The sequence below is a fragment of the Neofelis nebulosa genome, chromosome 6, assembly GCF_028018385.1.
Source record: "Neofelis nebulosa isolate mNeoNeb1 chromosome 6, mNeoNeb1.pri, whole genome shotgun sequence".
NCBI classification, from domain to species: Eukaryota; Metazoa; Chordata; class Mammalia; order Carnivora; family Felidae; genus Neofelis; species Neofelis nebulosa.
The window spans coordinates 123,585,964-123,606,792 of NC_080787.1; the positions used below are offsets into that span (position 1 = coordinate 123,585,964).

At 42.0% G+C, this 20,829-nt stretch overlaps 1 protein-coding gene across 4 annotated transcripts in view; it reads right to left on the reverse strand.

The window, feature by feature from the left end:
• SLC18B1 (solute carrier family 18 member B1) overlaps positions 1-17,766 on the reverse strand; it is a 28,051-nt gene extending 10,285 nt beyond the window's left edge. The window contains exons 1-7 of one of the 4 annotated variants that reach the window (XM_058735314.1): positions 17,527-17,766; positions 16,222-16,361; positions 12,331-12,426; positions 11,302-11,375; positions 9,877-10,024; positions 6,894-7,050; positions 2,087-2,223 (exon numbers count right to left, since the gene is read on the reverse strand). In XM_058735314.1, coding sequence (XP_058591297.1) covers positions 2,087-2,223; positions 6,894-7,050; positions 9,877-10,024; positions 11,302-11,375; positions 12,331-12,426; positions 16,222-16,361; positions 17,527-17,569 — 795 coding nt within the window. In that variant the 5' untranslated portion in view covers positions 17,570-17,766. Of the gene's footprint in view, positions 1-2,086; positions 2,224-6,893; positions 7,051-9,876; positions 10,025-11,301; positions 11,376-12,330; positions 12,427-16,221; positions 16,362-17,252; positions 17,418-17,526 lie in introns of those variants that run through there. The other 3 variants (XM_058735315.1, XM_058735316.1, XM_058735317.1) reach the window with 3 other exon arrangements.
• Between the last annotated feature and the right edge of the window lie 3,063 nt (positions 17,767-20,829).

The window sequence follows — 20,829 nt, forward strand, 5'->3', positions numbered from 1 at the left end:
ATGTGAAAAACCCGGAGGATAATATCTATTCTATCCATTTCAAAGGGATGTTAATATCTAATTTAAAGAATTACATGGTATGACACTTTACAAAAGGCTTTTAAAACAGTAAGTTAACCACATCACTCTGTGATATTGTTACTATTACCAGCATGATACAAACACCTTTCTTTGGTTAACTGAGTTGTTTTCATTTCCTTAATTTCCTTAACTGATTTTCTTAAGTAAGCACATGAGATTTATATAGGAGTCCATGTACATTTCAACAACTTTATGACAAATTAGTCCCTGAAAGATACGAGGAGGAAGAAAACAGTCAGAGATGTCTTCTTCCGGTTTTATAACTGGTCAAGACAGCATGGAGCCCTTGCAGCCTAAAAGGCTGGGTCACCAGTAACTGGACAGTGAACTGTCAATTCAAACAATGATGTAAAGTCAGAAGAATGGCAATAGGATAAAAAAACTTTCTATAAAAAAACAGGAAAACTCAAAGATATATTTTTTTAAAAATTTTTTTTAATGTGTTATTTATTTTTGAGACAGAGAGAAATAGAGCATGAGCAGAGGAGGGGCAGAGAGAGAGGGAGACACAGAATCTGAAGCAGGCTCCAGGCTCTGAGCCATCAGCACAGAGCCTGAGGCGGGGCTCAAACCCACGAACCGTGAGATCATGACCTGAGCCGAAATCGGACGCTCAACCGACTGAGCCACCCAGGTGCCCCTCAAAGATGTATTTCTCAGTGTATTTAGAAAATGACACTTGTAAAGATTTTTTATGAAATAGACATGTGCAACTGGGATTTACCAGACATTGGCTAAGATATTTTTTCCTCATGTGGGCAGAAATTCTTAAGAAGATACAAAAATGACTCCTGGAGAGATACACTGTTGATGTGACTGGAGTGTGTCCTCATAAACACAAAATATGTTTCTTGTTACCTTATGGATGCTCACTGCTTAAACAAGATATTATATTATTTTCTAAGCCTTGGGCAAGGCACCAAAATGACAGTGTCCACGTTTATCTTTTTGGATATTTCACAAACACAAAACCGTCCCTAGTGCCGTTGAGGAGTTGTGTTTCTGGTAACTGCTTTTTTAATTCCAGTACCTCACATAAAGTCAGCATGGGCCACAATTAGATTTCTACCTCGATAAACACATGTTAATCCTTCAGTATAATTAACTACCAGAGTTGGTCATATACTTTATCACATCATTGATAATCCTTTTTTCAGAAATATCTAAGAGTGGGGTGCCTGGGTGGCTCAGCCGGTTAAGCCTCCGACTCTAGCTCAGATCATTATCCCAGGGTCAGGGGATTGAACCCCACACTGGGCCCCACTTCAGGCTATGCACTGAGGACAGAAACTGCTAAAGATTCTCTCCCTCCCTCAGCCCTTCTCCCTCACTCGTGCTCTAACCTCTCTCTCTAAATTAAAAAAAGAAGAGAAGGAAAAGAAATATCTAAGAGCAAATCTCTACAACAACCCTTTACATTCAGAATTTATTTTCCAGTACTAAAAAAAAGAAAAAGAAGAAGAAGAAGAACAAGAAGAAGAAGAAGAACAAGAAGAAGAAGAAGAAGAAGAAGAAGAAGAAGAAGAAGAAGAAGAAGTCGTCATCTCGGTTCCTTTCTACCATCCCAGATTAATATATTCCATAGTCATTCAATTATACGTAACAGCCTAAAAAGTAAGTGGACCCACAGGGGACCTGTTAGTGAAGAACATTAAATGAGCTACGGAGTACCCCAAATGCTTCACTGGAATTCAAACAAGTAGAGGTAAAGTGTCCTTGTCAAGCACTCAGGATAATTCCCAAGCCAGACATGTGATGACTCAAGCAAGACCTTGAAAAGGAGACCAATGTTTGGGCCACTCGGTGAAAAGCTTCTTTCACTTGCCCTGAATCAGACCCCTGGTGAAAGGGATGTCACAGAGGGAGGGGACAGGCTGTGTTGGGGTGTAGATCTCATTCTGTCTCCTCACAGCCACTCGGAGTCTTTCTACAGAGTGGGGCCCCAGAGCAAGCAAGTGCACCCACCTTCTACAGTGCAGAGCTCTCTGACAAGCAGGCTACTCACCTTCTCCAGAACAAAGAGAGACAGAGTAGGATCAAGGAAGCCAAAACACGAGCTGAGGGAGTTGATGACGAAGGCTATAAGTGCAATCTTGGGTAACGTGATGAGTTTCCAGAATGAGTGCTCACCTGGATCAGAGTCTAAGGGTAAAAAATCCAAAAAAGAGTAATTAAAATTCTAACCTATTTGGAAAAGTGAAATTGGTAAGGCCATCTTTTATCTGGTAATCAAAATAACTGCACCTCTGAGTTTGCCTAAAATTGCATATTGTGTGCATTTGCGTATAAATTTTTCACACCTAGAAGCCACATTCAGTCTTCTTAAAGACAATTTCTCAAATTGATAAAGAATCCACTGGAATCAGAGTGTGAGGAGAAGAGGGGGTCTTCGGTTATAGGTTATAACTCTGAAGCAAGTTGAGGCCTTCCCCCCAATGAGACAGAGACTATATGAAGTTAGATTTGGTGCATGGGAAGAGCCAGAAGCTTTATCAAGGAAGGGAGAAATCTGAGTTCATCAAAGGGCACAGACAAATTTTTTTTTTTTTTCCTGATGGCAAAGAAAACACCAGATTGAGAAGGGTGTTACTGAATCATGCATCAATCACATGGGCATTCAAGGTCAACTGAGCACGGACCTCACTTCTAGCATCCCCCTTGCAGTAACCCAGATTCTTTACTGTTCCCAGCAACAGGAACTGTTGTATCCAAGCCTCCAGTCACATGCTATGATTCCTTTCTTTTTCTCCTGCTAATTTTTCAAATTCTATTCACTCTGTGAGGTCTGGCTCTGGCCCTAATCATTCCACAAATCTTACCTTCCTCTGTTTCCTACTGCACTTCTGCTCTGTACCCTACCTTTTAGCAACTAAACCACATTTCATTTTACATTGTTTACTATTGTCTGGTGATTTTCCTGTCTTCCCGTTAATTTACTGAGCCATATCTTTGCTGAGTCAGGTACCATGCAAAATGCTGGGCAGACAAAGACAAAGAAGACAAGCTCAGACCCTGTTCTCACAGAGAAGTTACAGTAAAGAGTGGAGAGAAAAAGGATGGAACTAGGAGGGAATCTTTCAAGGCACAGCAGATAGTTGGCTAAAATAAAACAAAAACAAAAACAAACAACAACAACAACAAAAACAGAGAAAGCCATATAAAGGAGGCTTTCCTCAAGTAGTAATATCTAAGTTGGTGCCCAAAGCATGAGCTTAAGATGAGCAAGCAAAGAAGGAGGAAAGAATAATCCAGGCATATTATTCCAGGAATGGTACGTTCCAAGACTCAGCAGTGAGGAAAACTATTCTGAGTTTGAAGGACATGGAAGAAGAGAAGCAAAGCTAGAGGATGGAGATTAGAGTAGGGGACAGCAGCATGGTGGAGAGAGAGATCATACTGCAGAAGCATGTTATGCAAGACTTTGTAAAACATGCTAACAGGCCTGAGAAATCACTACAGATTCTAACCGAGGGGTAGGAATGAGATCTGTGGTTTAAAGAGACCTCTCTGTGGCCTTGTGGAGAATGGAGACAAGAGGACCAGTTAGGAGGCTGTTGGAGTGCCAGGCCAGAGATGATACTGGCCAGGTCTGGGTAAGGAAGATCTTTGAGGGTGAGGATTAGCCCCTGTTATGCTCTCATTTCTCCAAAAACACCCACCATGCTTCATTACTTAATTCTTGGTGAATAATGATCTAGCATGGAACAAATTCAAAGAAACACAAAGACTTTGTTCAAGTATTTTAAGTGCTACATTTAGACTTTGTCAGGATACGAGGGATAAAGGTTAAACCATGATGTCAGTTTCTTAATTGTTAGCCAAATATTCAATGCTAAATACAGTCCACGACGCTCAACCACAGAAAGTGCACAGACTTAGAAAGGGGACAAGCACTAGCATCTGGCTCGGTGCAGTAGGGCCAGCAAGGAGACTCCATTTGGTGAGTATTTTGAACTGTTTATTAAAGATGTTCATTAGTCACCTTTAAGATATAAATTATAAAAGATCAACTTGAATTGGTTATATTTACTTGCATATAAAAGGTATTATGGATTTATGCTGTAAGATAAATTATTATGGCAGAAATGGTCCCCTTCTCTAAATCCAAAGTGGGAAAGATGAGAAATCATAATGAGAGTACATAAGAACGTCCATAGCAACAAATACATAATGAGTTTAATTAAACTGTTGCAGAAGCCCAAGTAATGAAAACCTAGGCTGATCATCTGCTTTAAGAGACAGATGAGGAGCTTTTCCAAGCTACTCAATTACTCTCTCTGCTCCCCACAATTCTGACATGTGCTTTGAGAGAGACATGACCCCCCTGGTTGACCTGGCCTGCCACAGGAAGCTACTGGTAGAGGCGAGGAAGCAGGGGAGGGAAATAGGGAACCCCTCAGGTGTGAAGGGGCAGGAAGCATGCTGATCACTGCAGCACTACTTACTGAGCATTTATTCCAATGACCGAGAAGCTTCAGAAGGATTTCCCGGAAGAGGTAATACAAGTTAAGTTTTGAAGGATGAGGAGGGATTAGAGTGGATGCGAAAGGGACAAGTTTCAGATCATGTGACTCCTCTACTGGGATCTCACAACAGCTTCCTCACAGCTTTCAGGATAGGGCTCACATTTCATAGATTTACAGATTTTTAATAAGAGGATTGGCACGTCCATGACTGTGCTTTAGAAATATTTCTTTAGAGCAGTACAGGAGAGGGGACTTGATGCACAGATACAAAGGATGAGAGAGAGGGAGGGACCAAAGTTGACTCTAGAATCATGTTGGCTACGAGTCTGGAATGCGGTAAAGGAGTGGGGTAGAACTTGTAGGACACAAAATTCTGCCAATATCATCAAAATAAAAGACAATTTAATTGTCAGGCTTCTCTCCATAAGCTCTCCCAAAACACTAATTTTATTTAACTTTTTTATTTTTTATTTTTTTTTTTTCAACGTTTTTTATTTATTTTTGGGACAGAGAGAGACAGAGCATGAACGGGGGAGGGGCAGAGAGAGAGAGGGAGACACAGAATCGTAAACAGGCTCCAGGCTCCGAGCCGTCAGCCCAGAGCCTGACGCGGGGCTCGAACTCACGGACCGCGAGATCGTGACCTGGCTGAAGTCGGATGCTTAACCGACTTCATGGCCACCCATGCGCCCCAACTTTTTTATTTTTTTAATGAACCATTTTTAAAAATATTTACGTATTCATTTTTGAGAGAGAGAAAGAGAGTGCATGTGTGAATCGGGAAGGGGCAGAGAAAGAAAGGGAGAGAGACTCCGAAGCAGGCTCTGCGCTCAGAGTGGAGCCCGATGTAGGGCTCGATCCCACACCCTGGGATCACGACCTGAGCCGACATCAAGAGTTGGGCTCTCAACTAACTGAGCCACCCAGGTGCCTCCCAAAACACTAATTTTAAAAAGTACTCCTTAATGAGAACACCTAAATCTATACTTACATGCTTTACATTATCAATCTCAGAGATCTTTTTACTAATACCAGTTTTTTCCATTCAATCTAAATAGAAGGTCCTTCCATAGATAACCAGAGTGTTTGCCAAAAAGCTTGTTCATAAAAATATAGCTAACTGGGACTTTGTTGAGTTCAATGACAATGCCGGGAGATTTTAGTTGAGGATTAACAGAAATGAAGAGAAGTGACCATCAAGTAACTAGGCTGGTGGCAACCAGAGGGGGCCGCAAAAGATTGTCGGGGGAGGGAGGAGGCGAGGGGAGCAGGCCAGGACTCCAGGAGAAACAGATATCGGGGCCGGTCCAGTGCCTAATCACACAAGTTCTAAATACCCTGCCCTACCATTAATTAATAAACACAGTCTTTCCCCCATACAGTGTGGTAGAGGGCGAACGTGACTCTTTTCCCTGCTCCGTGACAATGTGACCTGGTGTCAGTGTCTTGATTATCGGTCCATTGTTCATCTGTGAACCAAGCAACCAGGACGCTCAACCACAGAAACCACAGTAGAAGAAGTAGTTGTACTTCTCACAAGTAGAAACCACCGTCTTACGTGTTTCAGCACGGTGGTGCCTCTCTAGAAACATTCTCTGGCTCTCTCCTCTCTAGCCTTCAAGCTAGCTCTCTAGCTCTGTTCCCTTCGTCATCGGATAAGTGTAAAATGCCAGCTATGTCACTAGGCAATCTTGCTTACAGTGAGAATAACCCTTGCCTGGTACAGAAGAAACTGTACGTGAACCTGCGCACCATGATTTGTGCCTCCCTGAGTGTTCTGACTCTTGTACCCGGCGCGTCCCTCGTGGTGATCCTGAGAGCTATGTCCAGGGAGTTGTTACAGGATAGGCTGACTCTTATGCGGTGTGAAGGTTTGAAGCCAGAGTGACCCCCATTACTCCCTGATGTGGCCCTGTGTCCTTGTACTTGGGCTGTGCTGCACAGGCAGCTGGGAGGACCACTGGGGAGAAGGTGAGGCCTTGCCCTCCCGTCTGGTGGCCTTCCAGGAAGACAGTGCCATGTGTGGCCCTTGGTAACTCGTCATTCTGAAATATTTAATTAGGTCCAAGAACACCTCTGGTGGACACTTTATATGGTGATGTTTTATGACAAGGAATTAAATATTCGTTAGTTCTAAAGGTCAGAAAAAAAACTGTAACATATAGAAATTCACATAAACTACCTACAGCAACATTTCTCAAAAGAGAATCAGCTCTTTCAGGGTACTCTAGAAATCTACCATGGAGCATACAAGATGAAAGTGAGTATTGTTAACTTGGTCCCCTATACATGTATAAAAATACTTCAATTTAAGATTCTTAAAGTGAGTAATAAATGCAGTCTTACCATAATTAGGTAAAATGTACATGTTGAGTGGTACCATCAGCAGAACTATGCATCCCAGAAAGATAAAAGGCACCTCATAGCCAAAGGATTGATACAAGAAGCCACCTAAAGGGGGCCCTAACACTAGTCCCAGGCCAGAAAAAATCTCAAGACTTCCCTAAAAATGGGGGAAAAAAAGAGAATTGAGTCAATACAGTTGGTTTGAAGAATTCACAAATAAAGATCTAATGGACGCTAATTGAAAAAAAGGCTATCCACTTCACAATTTACACACCCAAACCCAAGATGAACCAAAACTTTAAACATGCATATTGAAACCACAGAAGTACTAGAAAAATAAAATATGGGAGGAGGTTTTTTTTTTTTTTATGGTGGGGAAGTTTTTCTAATTATGACATAAAACTCAGAAGACACAGAAGAATCATAAATCTGATTACATGAAAATGTGAAAAAACTATGGATGTTAAGCACATAAAAAAGACAAATGAAGAATAGTAAAAAAAAAAAAAAAAAAAACAATACTGACAAAGGACTAATTTCCCCAAATATATCAAAAGAGCTAATACTAATCAATGGGGGAAAAATGAACAACCCAATAGGAAAATGAGCAAATGCTACAAACAGACTATTGACACGTGAAAGAAAATGCAAACACATCTCAGGCATGTAAAAGAAAGCTCACCCTCACTTTAAAAAAAAAGTAAACGGTTAAACCACAAGATAACAATTTTTACCCATCACCCATCAAACACTCCGCTGGCAGGAAAGTGAGGAAAGAAGCACGTTTGGACACGGCTGGTGAGTGAACACAGGAGGGTAATTTGGCAAATCTATCAATATTACAAACGCACATACTCTCTGGCCCAGAATGCCATTCTGGGAGTTGAATTTATATGGGGAACCGTAAAGATGTGACATGGTGCATGCACAAGCTTGTGTGTTATAGCACTGTTTGCCCCAGGAAAATACGTAGACAATCTAAATATTCATTGACAATTTGAAGGAACTATGGATGTATGTTACCTCCATCTAGTGAAGTATCGTATACTGCTACGAAAGGGAGGTAAAGAGTAAGAAACTCTTCACCCATAGGCATAGAAAGATCTCCAAGATGGTTTCATTGTTAGCATATCAGCCAGGTTCTGAACAGCATAGAGAGTATGCGACCACGAGTGTAAAGAAAACAAAGGGGGGAAGGAATCATGCCCTGCGTGTGTGTGTGCACTTGTGTGAGCGTGTACATACATGTTCATACACACATGGAATCACTCTAGAAGGAACCGATAATCCCTGTTGCCTTCTGGGAGAACGATGTTGGACTGGATGCCTGGACAACAGGTGGGTCTATGAAGCTTGAGGAAAAGTAACATATAGAATATATTCACTATATCCTCTATTTCTTTTTATAACTTTTGAATTTTGTACCATGTAGAAGGCGTTTATTAAAATTAAAATAAACAAAACGGTGTTATGGAAAATATTTTACCATTAAAAAACTCTTACAGAAATTGTGCCATTTTAAATCAATGTAGTCTTTAGGGGTGTTAAACAGAGACTGTGGTTTGCAACCTCACATCCTCCCTCAGACCTCAGAGAGGACACGAAAGTACTCCACTGGTAACTTTCAATTTCCTAAAGAATTACAGGAATTCTCCATGTAATCACCATGAAGCCATCCAGAACAACCACCGTGTTAGGGTGTCAGTTTTTGGCCACAGTTTTTATACAGAAACTCAGTACGGCAACATTAATTTCCCCTGTCGATCAGAAAATCAAATGGACTCCTGTCATCGTCATAGGAGTTTCTTGGGCAGCACCTTCCAGAGTCTTCCACAGAACAGCAGCTCTTTAAGAGTTAAAAAGTGTGGCCATAGTCAAATTGAGTTGGGGAAAATATCTTTACTACAGGATTTCTCGGAGTCTTAATACACTCCCGTGAACTGGATGTTTCTAAGTTGGAAGGGACATATGCTCCAAACATTTTACCCACAAAACCTTATTTTACAGAGCATGTCAATGGGCTCATGTTCTCCAGAACCCTTTCTGAGAAATGTTGTTTCTGGGAAATGTAAGCAGTACACCTATCACAGTGGCCACCGCTGCGTGCCACAGGGCTGTACAACCCAAAATAAACCTAAGCAGCTAGCTAGCCGGCCGTAGATATAGATATTTAATTAAAATGGGAGTAAATAACGATCTCCACAGCAAATAGTGTACTTAATGGCCAAAGCTATAGTATTAATATGGGCAAAGGAGGAAATTCTTGGTACTAAGCCGATGAGGCCCTGAAGTCTCAAGGACAATTATTTGTTGGGAGGGCTGCATTTGGTCTACTATGCAAACCACACGTCCTTCAGAAATGCATGGGTCCAGAGGAGACAGGCAGGAGAGAGCCCGCTTGGGGTGAAGGAGGCAGTAGCCAAGAGCTGGGACAGAAATCTGGTACGTCACCAATGCCAGGCGTCCAGGCACCTAGCCAATATATTATGTTAATACAATGCTACCAAGTTCTGGGTTGGGGGGAAAATAAGAAAGCACTCGGCAAACGGCACAGAGGCAGGGAAAGGCTTTAAGATCTCTAAGATTCCTTCCATGAATCTGGGAAGAGTAGAGGAAGGACATCAGCATATACTCAAGTGGCCACTAGGGATGACTTTTCTAAAGCAAAGGAATGCCTCCGGCAGCTCAGCCACAATCTGGGCTATGGAGAGACAACAAAATACTACTGGACAGGTGTTGTTCTTTTAAGTGGTAGACTCTAAACCCAGGAAGAGACCTAAATAAGACTAATGGTATGTTCAGTGACAGCCCGCTGCTAGAAGCAGTAATTGGGGTAAAAGGTAACCAAAACACAGAAAATAGAAAAGAAAAAAAAAAAAAAGGGCAGGTCTAGAAGAATGGATTTCAGCTTTAACTTGGAAGGGCAAACAAATACTTTAGCCTACGCTAAAAGGAAAACAGGAAAAACGCGCAAAATACATACCAACACCGTGGCCACACTGTTTGGAAAAGCCTTTGCAAGAATAGAAAAAGACGCAGTTATTGCTGCCGCAAAGCTGACTGCGTCTGCTATTCTCACTAGAAAACACATAGCGGTAAATACTGGTCCTTCTGGAACTTGGTCCAACACACTAAAAAAGAACAAGACAATTCTCAAATGCCAAGTTGGTTTGTCGTCGTCGTTGTTGTTGTTTTCCTTTTTACCGCTACTCACTGAAAAGAGTAGTATCTCACACAGTTATTATAATAAATCTCTTCAGAATATGAATGTTTTCAATTGCTTTATTATACAAAGGGAAGTCTCTTTTTGGGGGGGGGGAGATGGGTAACCATTTGATTCATAATGACAGTTTAGTCGCCCTTTTCTGATGCAACTGGCCGTTTAAATGGTAACACTAAATTAGTTTCTCTGAGATATGTAGAATCACTCTGACCAGAACACATACAAAAGAAAGACTTCTTAGTTTCAGGTATCCCTCAGTGGTAGGACTCAAACCTTGGGGGGGAAAAAGGGGGGTGGGGCAGAAAATAGAAGACCATGCCCCTTCCCCTGCCAAAAAATAGAAAAAGGAAAAGGATGAAAAAAAAAAAAAAAAACCACTTAGTTTGACACGAAGGCTTCCTAGCTTACTTCATCATAATCTTACAGCACTCTTCCTTCTCCTATGTTCCCCAAGAAGCTGTGTAGGCTCATCTATATTATTTGCCACTAGGCTGCTGATTTAAGGATTCTTAAGCTTAAGAATTTCCACAGCTATTTTGCCTCTATTTTCCCTTTTCCTGGAAATAGCAATGGAGGGAACCATTCTGAAGTGAGCATATGACTCAAGCCTGGCCAATCAGAGTACCCCCTCCCCTGCATTAACCTTGATGCAGGGATAGGTCACCAACAAAGATCAAGCCAGGGGCTCCATCCTGTGAATCTCCTGGAATTCCAGGAAAAGTGGCATTCTCTTCCTCTGGGAGCTGCTGGAGAATTCTTGCCACCACAAGCAGACAGCTTGTCCATGAACAAAGCACAAGAAGAGGAAAGCAAAACTGGGAGCTTGAGATAGATTTCCGATGGCAGTATTTTAATATGTGTGTCCTGATGTTCTCCAGCTCATTCTTTATTTCACTTTCTCTGCTCGAGGCAAAATGTATCTGTGACTCCGAAAAGTGGGTTAAGTTTCTGTCACTCCCACTCATAGCAGTCCTAATGAACAGATTCAGAAGCCACTTAATGCTCAGCCCTTAGAAGACTCTGTCCTTCATTAGTCCCATCCTCTAAATCACCCAATAGCTACACGCTGAGCCCTCAACAGATAATCAATGGGACGGACTGATTTAAAGAATTCATTAACATTTTAAGCTGAAGATAAATTATGAAATCTGTTCAAGCTCCCAAACAGATCAGAGCATGACTTACCCAAAGAGAACTGTAACTCCTCCTGAGACAAACATTCCTGCCACAAACATAAATTTTGCTCCAATATGTACAAGCTATAATAAATGTCAGAGAAGAGTCGGTAAATCGACGACTGTTACAAGTCTACATCCAGATAAACACAAACCCACTGTATCAGGAAATATACAAGATTTGGGAAACATATGTTTGGGAAATATAGTTAATGTAATATTATAATAATTCTTTTTTTTTTAATTTTTTTTTTAACATTTATTTTATTTTTGAGACAGAGAGAGACAGAGCATGAATGGGGGAGGGTCAGAGAGCGGGAGACACAGAATCTGAAACAGGCTCCAGGCTCTGGGCTGTCAGCACAGAGCCCGACGCGGGGCTTGAACTCACGGACCGCGAGATCATGACCTGAGCCGAAGTCGGACGCTTAACCGACTGAGCCACCCAGGCGCCCCTATTATAATAATTCTTTAGTGGAATGGCAACACGCATTGCTTAAAAATATGGAAGAAGCAAAAAAATCAATCAACCCATTACGATAAGCAAAATAAGTCAGTCAGAGAAAGATAAATACCATATGATTTCACCCATCTGTGGAATTTAAGAAACAAAACAAATGAGCAAAGAGAAAAAAAAGAAAAGAAAGAAGCAAACCACACAACAGACTCTTACTATAGAGAACAAATTGATGGTTACCAGAACGAGGTGGGGGCGGGGGGGGGGGGGGAGGAATGTGTGAAATAGGTGAAGGGGACTAAGGAGGGCACTTGTTGTGATGAACCCAAGGGGTTATATAGAAGTGTTGAATCACCCCCACTGCACACCTGAAACTAATATTACACTGATGTCAACTGAAATTCAAATAAAAACAAAAAAAAAATCAATCAACCCTATGAACGGAGTTATCAACAGGAGCGTATTTCATAAAATAAAATGGTGGTTATTTCTGAATCAATGGAAATTCGAGGCCTATAGATTAGAATAGGTCATTACACAACTTTCAAAACTTAAAATGTTCCCATGAACTTTAATACTCACGTATTTTCCAAATACCAAAGATGCCAGCAAGTCAAATAAAGCATAACATCCAAAGATCATACCGGTAACAGTATTGCTGGCTCCTTTCTTTTCAGCCTTTAAAGAAACGAAAAAGGAAACAAAGTTTGACAGACAAATTAGCATCAGTGAGGAAAAATGGAGCTATCAGATCAGAGCATTGTTTTCTTATAACCTTTATCTGTGTAGCAATTTTCAAAGATTATTATTTTAAAATAAGCTGGATGGGGAAGGAAGGGAAACTATGGTAAAACCTAGTCTCTGACATGGAAACTATTCACTCAACACACCCCTAAAGAATTGTTAGCTTTACAGTCTTGAGAAAGGAAAACAAAGCTGGCAGCAACGTACTTTGTGATTTCAAAAATAAATTGCAAAGCTGAAGTAATTAAAACAGCATAAATACAAACATATGAAACAGATTAGAGACCTTAGAAATAAACCCACACATATATGATCATTGATCTTCCACAAGGGTGTCAAGGACACACAACGAAGAAAGGATAGTCTCTTTGACAAATGGCGCAGGGGAAACGAGACATGCACCAACAAAAGAATGAAGCCAGACCCCCATCTTACACCACTCACAAAATCAACCCAAAAAGACTTAAACGTAAGACCTGAAACTGTCAAACTCCCCAGAGAAAATATGGGGGAGGAGGTGCTTCTTGACATTGGTCTTGGCGATGATTTCTTGGATTGGACACCAAGAGCTCGGGCAATAAAACCAAAAGTAGACAGATGGGATGAGAAGTCAGCTATCCATAAGCCAAGGAGAGAAGCGGGAACAGACTCTTCCCTCACAGTCCTCAGGAGGAACTAACCCCGTGAACACCTTCATCCCAGACTGGTGGCTCCAGAAGCCACCCAGTTTGTGGTACTTTGTTATGGCAGCACCAGCAAACTAAAACAGGTACCTCAGAGGGAAGGTATCATCGAAGGAGTCAATAAAGATGTAGAAAGAGCACTCATGGGTCAAGCCACATTATCCATGTTCTTTGCTTAATAGATCTGGTAAATATTCTAGAGTTTGGCATTACTTATATAATGGCCTCACAACTAACATTTACTGGCCCCCACTATGAGCCAGAATCTCTATTATTAAGCACTGTTTTACATGGTTTCTACCAACAATGAAATAAAGGATATATTTTTAGTGGGCCCCATTTTATAGATGAGGGTACAGACTTGCAAAGTTTATAGGGTCACAGAAGCCATGACAGTTTCCATCTTGAGCAGGTTCCCATGTTCACCATAGAGATGGGATGGTGACTTCAGATATCCTAGAATCACATTCCACGGCAGCAGCTAAATATGACTTTTGGAATGTGGATCCTGCTTCACATCAGTAAGCAAGAAGAGCTATTAAAAGCAATTTCTGGTTCACATGTTATCCTGTGACAACAAAAGAGGATGCCAGAAAAAGGAGGACTAGAAATAGGAATCTTACTCTAGAATTTAAGAAGGGCCCTGTTTTTCCTTTGCCTAATTAGCTCTGGCTAGAAGGAAGGAAAACAGAGCATGCAGGAGGAAGGGTAAGTTTTTCCAGTGCATTTGTCAACCACAGGGTTCTAATAAGAAACAAAAAGGAAGAGCCCACTCTTTGTATCTAGACCTTTTAAAATTACAGCGCTCTCTCCCTGCCTGTTTTCTTTCCTTCAGCCTTCCCTCTTGTAAGCAAAAAAAAAACTAAATCAGAAACTTAAAAGTATAGCATAGGGAATATAGTCAATAATACTGTAATAACTTTGAGGATACCTGGGTGGCTTAGTTAAGCATCCAACTTTGGCTCAGGTTGTGATCTCGCTGTTCCGGAGTTCCAGCCCTGCATCGGGTACCCCACTGAAAGTGTGGAGCCTGCCTGTCATTCTCTCTCTCTCCCTCTCTCTCTCTGCACCAACCCCCCCCCCCCGCCGCTCGCTCATTCTCTCTCTCTCTCAAAATAAATAACTAAACTTAAAAGATACTGTAATAACTTTGTATGTTGACAGATGGTAACTACACTTACCGTGGTGAGCACTGCATAATACACAGAATTGTGTATTTGCTATGTTGTAGATGTGAAACTAACACGGTACGTCAACATTTTGTCAATTTTTTTTAAAAGGGATTGGAAACATTATTAACAAAATCGAAAGACACACATCTGTAGTCTGGTGTTCCTTTGTGTGCATTCCACTAAGCAGAAGCTAACATTAGTTGCTCTAGTGCCCTGAAGGTTGAGCCAGCTGCCCAGTTTTCAGCCAGGAAATGCCCTGCTAACTGGGCATCATTCTACTTCCTCCAGCTCCTCTCTGCCGTAACTCTGCAGGCTCCACCCATCATTATATTTTCCAAATCCCAGAACTGATCAGTCTCGTCTGTCTTGTTCTGATAACTTCTCACCGACTAATGTCTCCGGCATACGCGGCATACGCGTAAGGACCCCTGCATTCTAGCTCTGTCTCCTCCCCAGACCTGCTGCCTCCTGGACCTCACTCCACCTCAGGCTCAAGCCACATCAAGTTGTCTGCTTTCCCGGAGAACGTGCTATTTCCTGTGCTAATCCCATGACTATCTCAAGTGATTTCTTTCCTAGAACACCCTTGCCTCTGTGGTTCACCTTGAGAGCTACCTTGCTGAAGACCAATGTTTTTTCATATTGTCTCACTCCCAACTGGTAGACAAGAGAGGGACAGTTTCCCGATCTTTTTTTCTGTCCTAATGCATCCAGTGCCTGCACACTCTAGAGTGGGAGACGGTTACCCCCTCCCGCTCCCACTCAGTAAATAGAACCGAATTGAGCCAGTCGCTGAACTTCTGAGTCTTGTCTTCATTGACAACATGATGGATGGCGTTCTCACTACACTGCCTTAGGGAGTAGCTGCAAAGACCAAATGGGATAAATGCGTGGGAAATCACACTGAAAACTAAAAAGCACTGTATGGGTACAGAGTCACATTGTTCCTTTGGCAGAGAAACCATATCCATTCTCCTTGGTAACACGCAGAATGGCGGATGGGGCACCTGGGTGGTTCAGTCGGTTAAGTGTCTGACTCTTGATTTCGGCTCAGGTCATGATCTCACAATTGGGGGATCAAGCCACTTCTTGAGCTCTGTGCTGAGCATGGAGCCTGCTCGGGATTCTCTCTCCCTTTCTCTCTGCTTCCTCTCTCTAAATAAATAAACAAACATTCTAAACAATAAAAAACAAACACATGGGTATATCATCTCCATGCAACCAAGCCAGTTGCAAGCCATAGTTTCATGCTATGTCCCACTCACCTCCAGATTCCAGGTGGATTCTCTAGGGGCTAATTCCCTGTGAGTCTGTGCCATGAACTATAAACCCTAACACCACATAAAAGGCAATGATTACAAAGAGCTAATCAGTATTAACCAGAATTCTTCCTTGGGACAAACCATTGCCATTAGATACCATCAGAAATTCAAGTCAGAAAAAGGGAATTTAGTGGATCATGTCTTCCTAATTCCAAAAATATTAATAAGCGAAAAACTCCAGGAGACAGACTTCCTGTCTCAGCACAGACCTTTTGCAGTAACACTCAAATCTCAGTTACTCAAAGCACCCCCTTTGTTTCAGTTGCAGAAACCAAACAAAGATTTATAAAACTACATGGTAAGCAAAGCAATCCTCAGAAGGTCAGTTATATTTAGGTGAGTTATTTCCCGAGAGGATATTCTTTCTGACTGGATTGTTTTTATATCTGGTGTCAAATATTCTGTCAGAAGTCTTTCTGTTTACTGAAGTTCTATGCATCATCTTTACTAAATGCAGAGTTTCACATTTCACATACTGTAAAATGAAATAATGCAAAGGGCTTTTTTTTTTTTTTAAAAATTAGAGTTCATAACAATATTAAAATGTCTCACCTCCTTGGGGAAAAAGGGTCCAAGGATAGAATAGCACATCATAGAACCCAAGTTAATGGAAGCTGCCGATATCAGCACAAAAAGCTGTTCTCTTGAAAGCTGTCTGGATGTCTCTCTTGTACCTCCTGGAGGGCCATCACCTTAAATGCAAACATGCTACAATCACAGGCATGTAATTGGGACTGCTGATTGAAGTTGACACATGTCACTTCTGTGCCATGTGAAGATAACATATGCTGAGCTCAGGGCTATTTTGAATATACCACATTTGATAAAACGTCACACAAAATCTGGTACAACACTGTCATTTTGAAAACACCTCATTTTCAGGGCAGAATTTATCAAACCATCTGAAATCTGTTTTGCCTTCACTATTTCTTCCACCTTTGGTAAATTCCTTCAAGAAGGATGAGGCAACAAGGTGATCTCCAAAGGGTGCTACTCTCTAAAGTATAAGGTAACTATAATGAAGTTACCAGCCTCATACGTTCCATGGACTTAACAGTGTTCTAAACATGTCACCTTAGCTGTTGGTTAAGCATTCTGGAGTAGTGTAGAAGTCAAGTGAAGTGTAAGGGGGAGAAAACAAGCTAAAATATTCAATTGGCAAATGACATCTTACAATGGTAATGCTCCTGGAGAGACAAGTCCCATAAATCGGTAAATCAATACACATTTTACACTAATAACTGGCCTTTTGCACTGATCATTTTCATACTTATTCCCAAGGCTAAATCTTCATCTAACTTAAAGACAACAGGTCAATTACTCAGTTTCAAATATTCAGCGAATCTATCAGTCATTTTTAAGTTCAATGGTTTGGGAAAAAAAAGAAATTTAAGGAAGAAGACTATACTTGGTTTGCTCTACTTTTCAGAGGTTGTCATTGCGGTCCAGGAAAAAAAAAAAGAAAGAAAGAAAGGAAATCTGTGCAAGATGAGGAAGTCTCAAGAATCTTTGTAAAACTTCTGGAGTAGATGAGGAAGGGAAGTGAAAGTTAAAAGGGGAGGAACAACAATGGAATGTTTTACCTTTGTCTAATGGCATACTAATTTGAATGCATTTCCAATCACATGGTAATTTATAAAAGCAGCGCTACAGAGCAAAGTCTTGAGAGAACTCTCTCTCCCGGGCCCTGCACTTTAACCCCTTGCAGAGAGAGAAGCTCTAACCCGAACCCCACCCTCAGGCCCCAGGCTTTTCGAATCTCTCCGAAACAAACCAAGCTAAAGCTAATTCAATCGTGGGTAAAGGGGACAGGACCCACGCCACCGAGAGGTGTCCGTCCGTGCCGCTATCGGTCACCTCCGGGGAGGCGTGGGCCTTCGCAGTCCCCCGACGCGTCCATGCGCGGTGCGCGATGCGCGGTGCACGGTGCGCGGACTCCGGCGCCGGGGCTCCTGGGTCCAAGCCCGCTCCTCGGACTCGACCTCGCACGGGCAGACGAGCCGGCGGCGCCTGTTCAGCCCGACCCAGGCATCGTCGCTTCGCAACGGGCAGCTCTGGGCCCGGAGCTGCTGGCAGCCGGGGCAGACAGCTAGGGGCTCCGGGAGGCGGGGCGGGGGCGGGGCGGGGGCGGGGGGCGGGGCGGGGTGGAGCACCGCCTTTTTTTTTTTTTTTTTTTCCCTAAAAACTCAGGCTACCTTAGTAATTCACGACCTTGGATATGTTTGGGGTGGGGTGGGAAAGGGCTAATCTACATTCCAGGTAGCTGAACCCCCAAGTTTAAAATGAGTAAAATGTATTTCTACTAGCAGTAAGAAAGGAAGCGTATATAGGCACAGAAGAGTTACAGTGCCTGAACTGAAAGGTGCTAATGTGAATTAAGAAAATTAGTCCTCATGGGGCGCCTGAGTGGCTCAGTGGGTTAAGCTTCCGACATGGGCTCAGGTCAGTCCGACGTGGGCTCAGGCCATGATCTCACAAGTTTGTGAGCTCGAGCCCCACGTGGGGCTCTGTGCTGACAGCTCAAGAGCTTGGATCCTGCTTCAGATTCTGTGTCTCCTTCTCTCTCTGCCCCTCCCCCTGCTTGCGTTCTGTCTCTCTCTCTCTCTCTCTCTCTCTCTCTCTCTCTCTCTCTCAGAAATAGATAACCATTAAGAGAAAAAAAGAAAATTAGTCCTCATCAACCCCAAACACACGGTATTTATAAAAGCAGTGCTACAGAGGAGAAAAGTCTTGAGAGAACTCTCCCAGGCCCTGAACTTGAACCCCTTGCAGAGGGAGAAGAAGCTCTAACCCGAAGCCCACCCTCAGGCCCCAGCCGTTTTGAATCTCTCTGAAACAAACCAAGCTAAAGCCAATTCAATCTTGGTAAAGGGGACAGGACGCACGCCACCGAGAGGTGTCCGTCCGCACTGCTCTTGGTCACTTCCGGGTGAGTAAACGACGTAGTGGTTGTAATCCCTTAAATCATACGCGAGTAAACTTGAAATGAATTGACTGGATTAACTGATGTGAAGCACCCAGAGTAGAAAAATATTTGCAAGAATTATGGTGAATGTCGAGGAAGCATAGCTGGGAGTACACCTGTCGAGGCAGATGGCCTGAGTTCCAAGACAAGGCACTTACTTTCTGTTGGTGACTTTGGAGGACAAGGTCAATTTTTCCACGTGCACAATTGGGGCACTGATGCCTGGCTTGTGGGTGGCTGTGAGCACTGGTGATAAGGTCTGTAAAGTGCTTGGAGCTGGACCACAAAAGCCACCACCTTACTGTCACCATCACAACACTCCCTGCTCGCACCACACCCCACCTACACACACACACTGAGGCTTCACTTATCTTCACCTTATTTATTACTTGGGAAGAGCTAACTATCTGGGAAATTCTTGATTTGGGGCCAAGATAAAATTTAAAAGACTATCCAATGACCACCTTGTTCCAGGCATGGTGAATTTAAAGATGAGTAAGCCCCAACCAGCCTCAAGTAGCATACTTCCATCTAGCAGGTAAAACAGACATCTATTAATAATTTCTTATGATACAATGAACTCTGTAATAGAAGCATATTGGCAGAACTATTTACTTTGGCTCAACCAGTCCAGGGTGGCTTCCTGAGGAAGAGAGGTCACCTTGGGTCTTGAAGTTTATGCAAAAATTCCTGGGTAGGTAAGGAGAGCCTCAGAGCCATACTAAACAGAAGGACTAGCATTAGCAAGTTTCCTTCCAGTGGCTTTCTAGAATCTTTATGATCTAACCCCTGCTGGCTTCTCCAATCTATGTTCCCTCTCCAATCTAACACCAAACTGTAAAGGAGATTTTTTTTTTTTTTTGCATTATTTTTTTGATGATTACATTTCCTTTTCTGTTCTCTTTCCAGACTGGCCCTCTTATTTATTTATTCTCTTCTCCTTTTGATCTCTTACTGTTCTTGGTCCACCTGATAGGAGTTTCCCCCTACTTTATCTTCCAATCTTTCAGCTGGATTTTTCATTTCTGTTGCCATTTATTTCTATCTCCATTCCTTTTCCTCTCCCTTCCATCAGCAATCATTTTTGCATCCTTTAAGATTTTATTTTTAAGTAATTTCTACACCCTACATAGAGATTGAATTTACAACCTGAGATTGAGAGTCCCATGCTCTACCAACTGAGCCAGCCAGGTACCCCATTCTTATATGTTTAATACAGCTCTTTTTTTGTTGGTATATATTTTCACAAAATGTGTATTCTTCTTTTAAAAAATTTTTTTAAAATGTTTATTTATTTTTGAGAGAGAGCGGGAGCAGGGGAGGGGCAGAGAGCGAGGGAGACACAGAATTTGAGCTGTCAGCACAGAGCCCGACACGGGGCTTGAACCCATAAACCGTGAGATCATGACCTGAACCAAAGTCTGACACCCAACCGAATGAGCCATCCAGGCACCCCCCCCATAAAATGTGTATTCTTATTTTGCATCCATCTACCTTTCATTTATATAAGATGTATTGTCGCATACATTCATATTCCTAACTTTCTCTCCACTTCTAATCCCTACTTCCTACCTTCCCTCCACACGGTCAGTATTACAGGTTAACATATTATCATATTAGTGTTCCGTGGTTGCTGTCACAAATTACTACAAACTTGGTGGCTTAAAACAACAACACAGTCCTGTAGGCCAGAAGTTCAACACTAATTTCGCTGAGCCAAAGTCCAAAATGCTCTCATCTCAATACCTTTAACTGAATCACATCTGCATGGACTTTTTTTTTTTTTTTTTTTTTTTTTTTACAAATGAGGTAACATTTACAAGTTCCAGAGATTAAGATGTGGACACATCTTTGGGAGCCATTTATTAGTCTACCACAAGTATCCACTCACTTTTTTTTTATAGTCGTCATAAACATATGGACACATATGGAACTTTTTTTTTTTTTTTTTTTTTTTTTACAAACTAAAATGGAGTATTTTATTCCATTGGAATGCTATTCCCCCAGATAAATTCATTCTTGGAGGATCTTTTTATTGGATATAGAAATATGAGGAGAAAGTTGTTATCTTTTAGCCTCTTCAGGACATGTTTCTACTGCTTTCGGTCCCCATAATTTCTCAAGAGAAATCGGTATAAGTTTGCATGTTACATCCCTTTTTCTTTTCCTGGCTGCTTTTTGGAATTTTCTCTTTG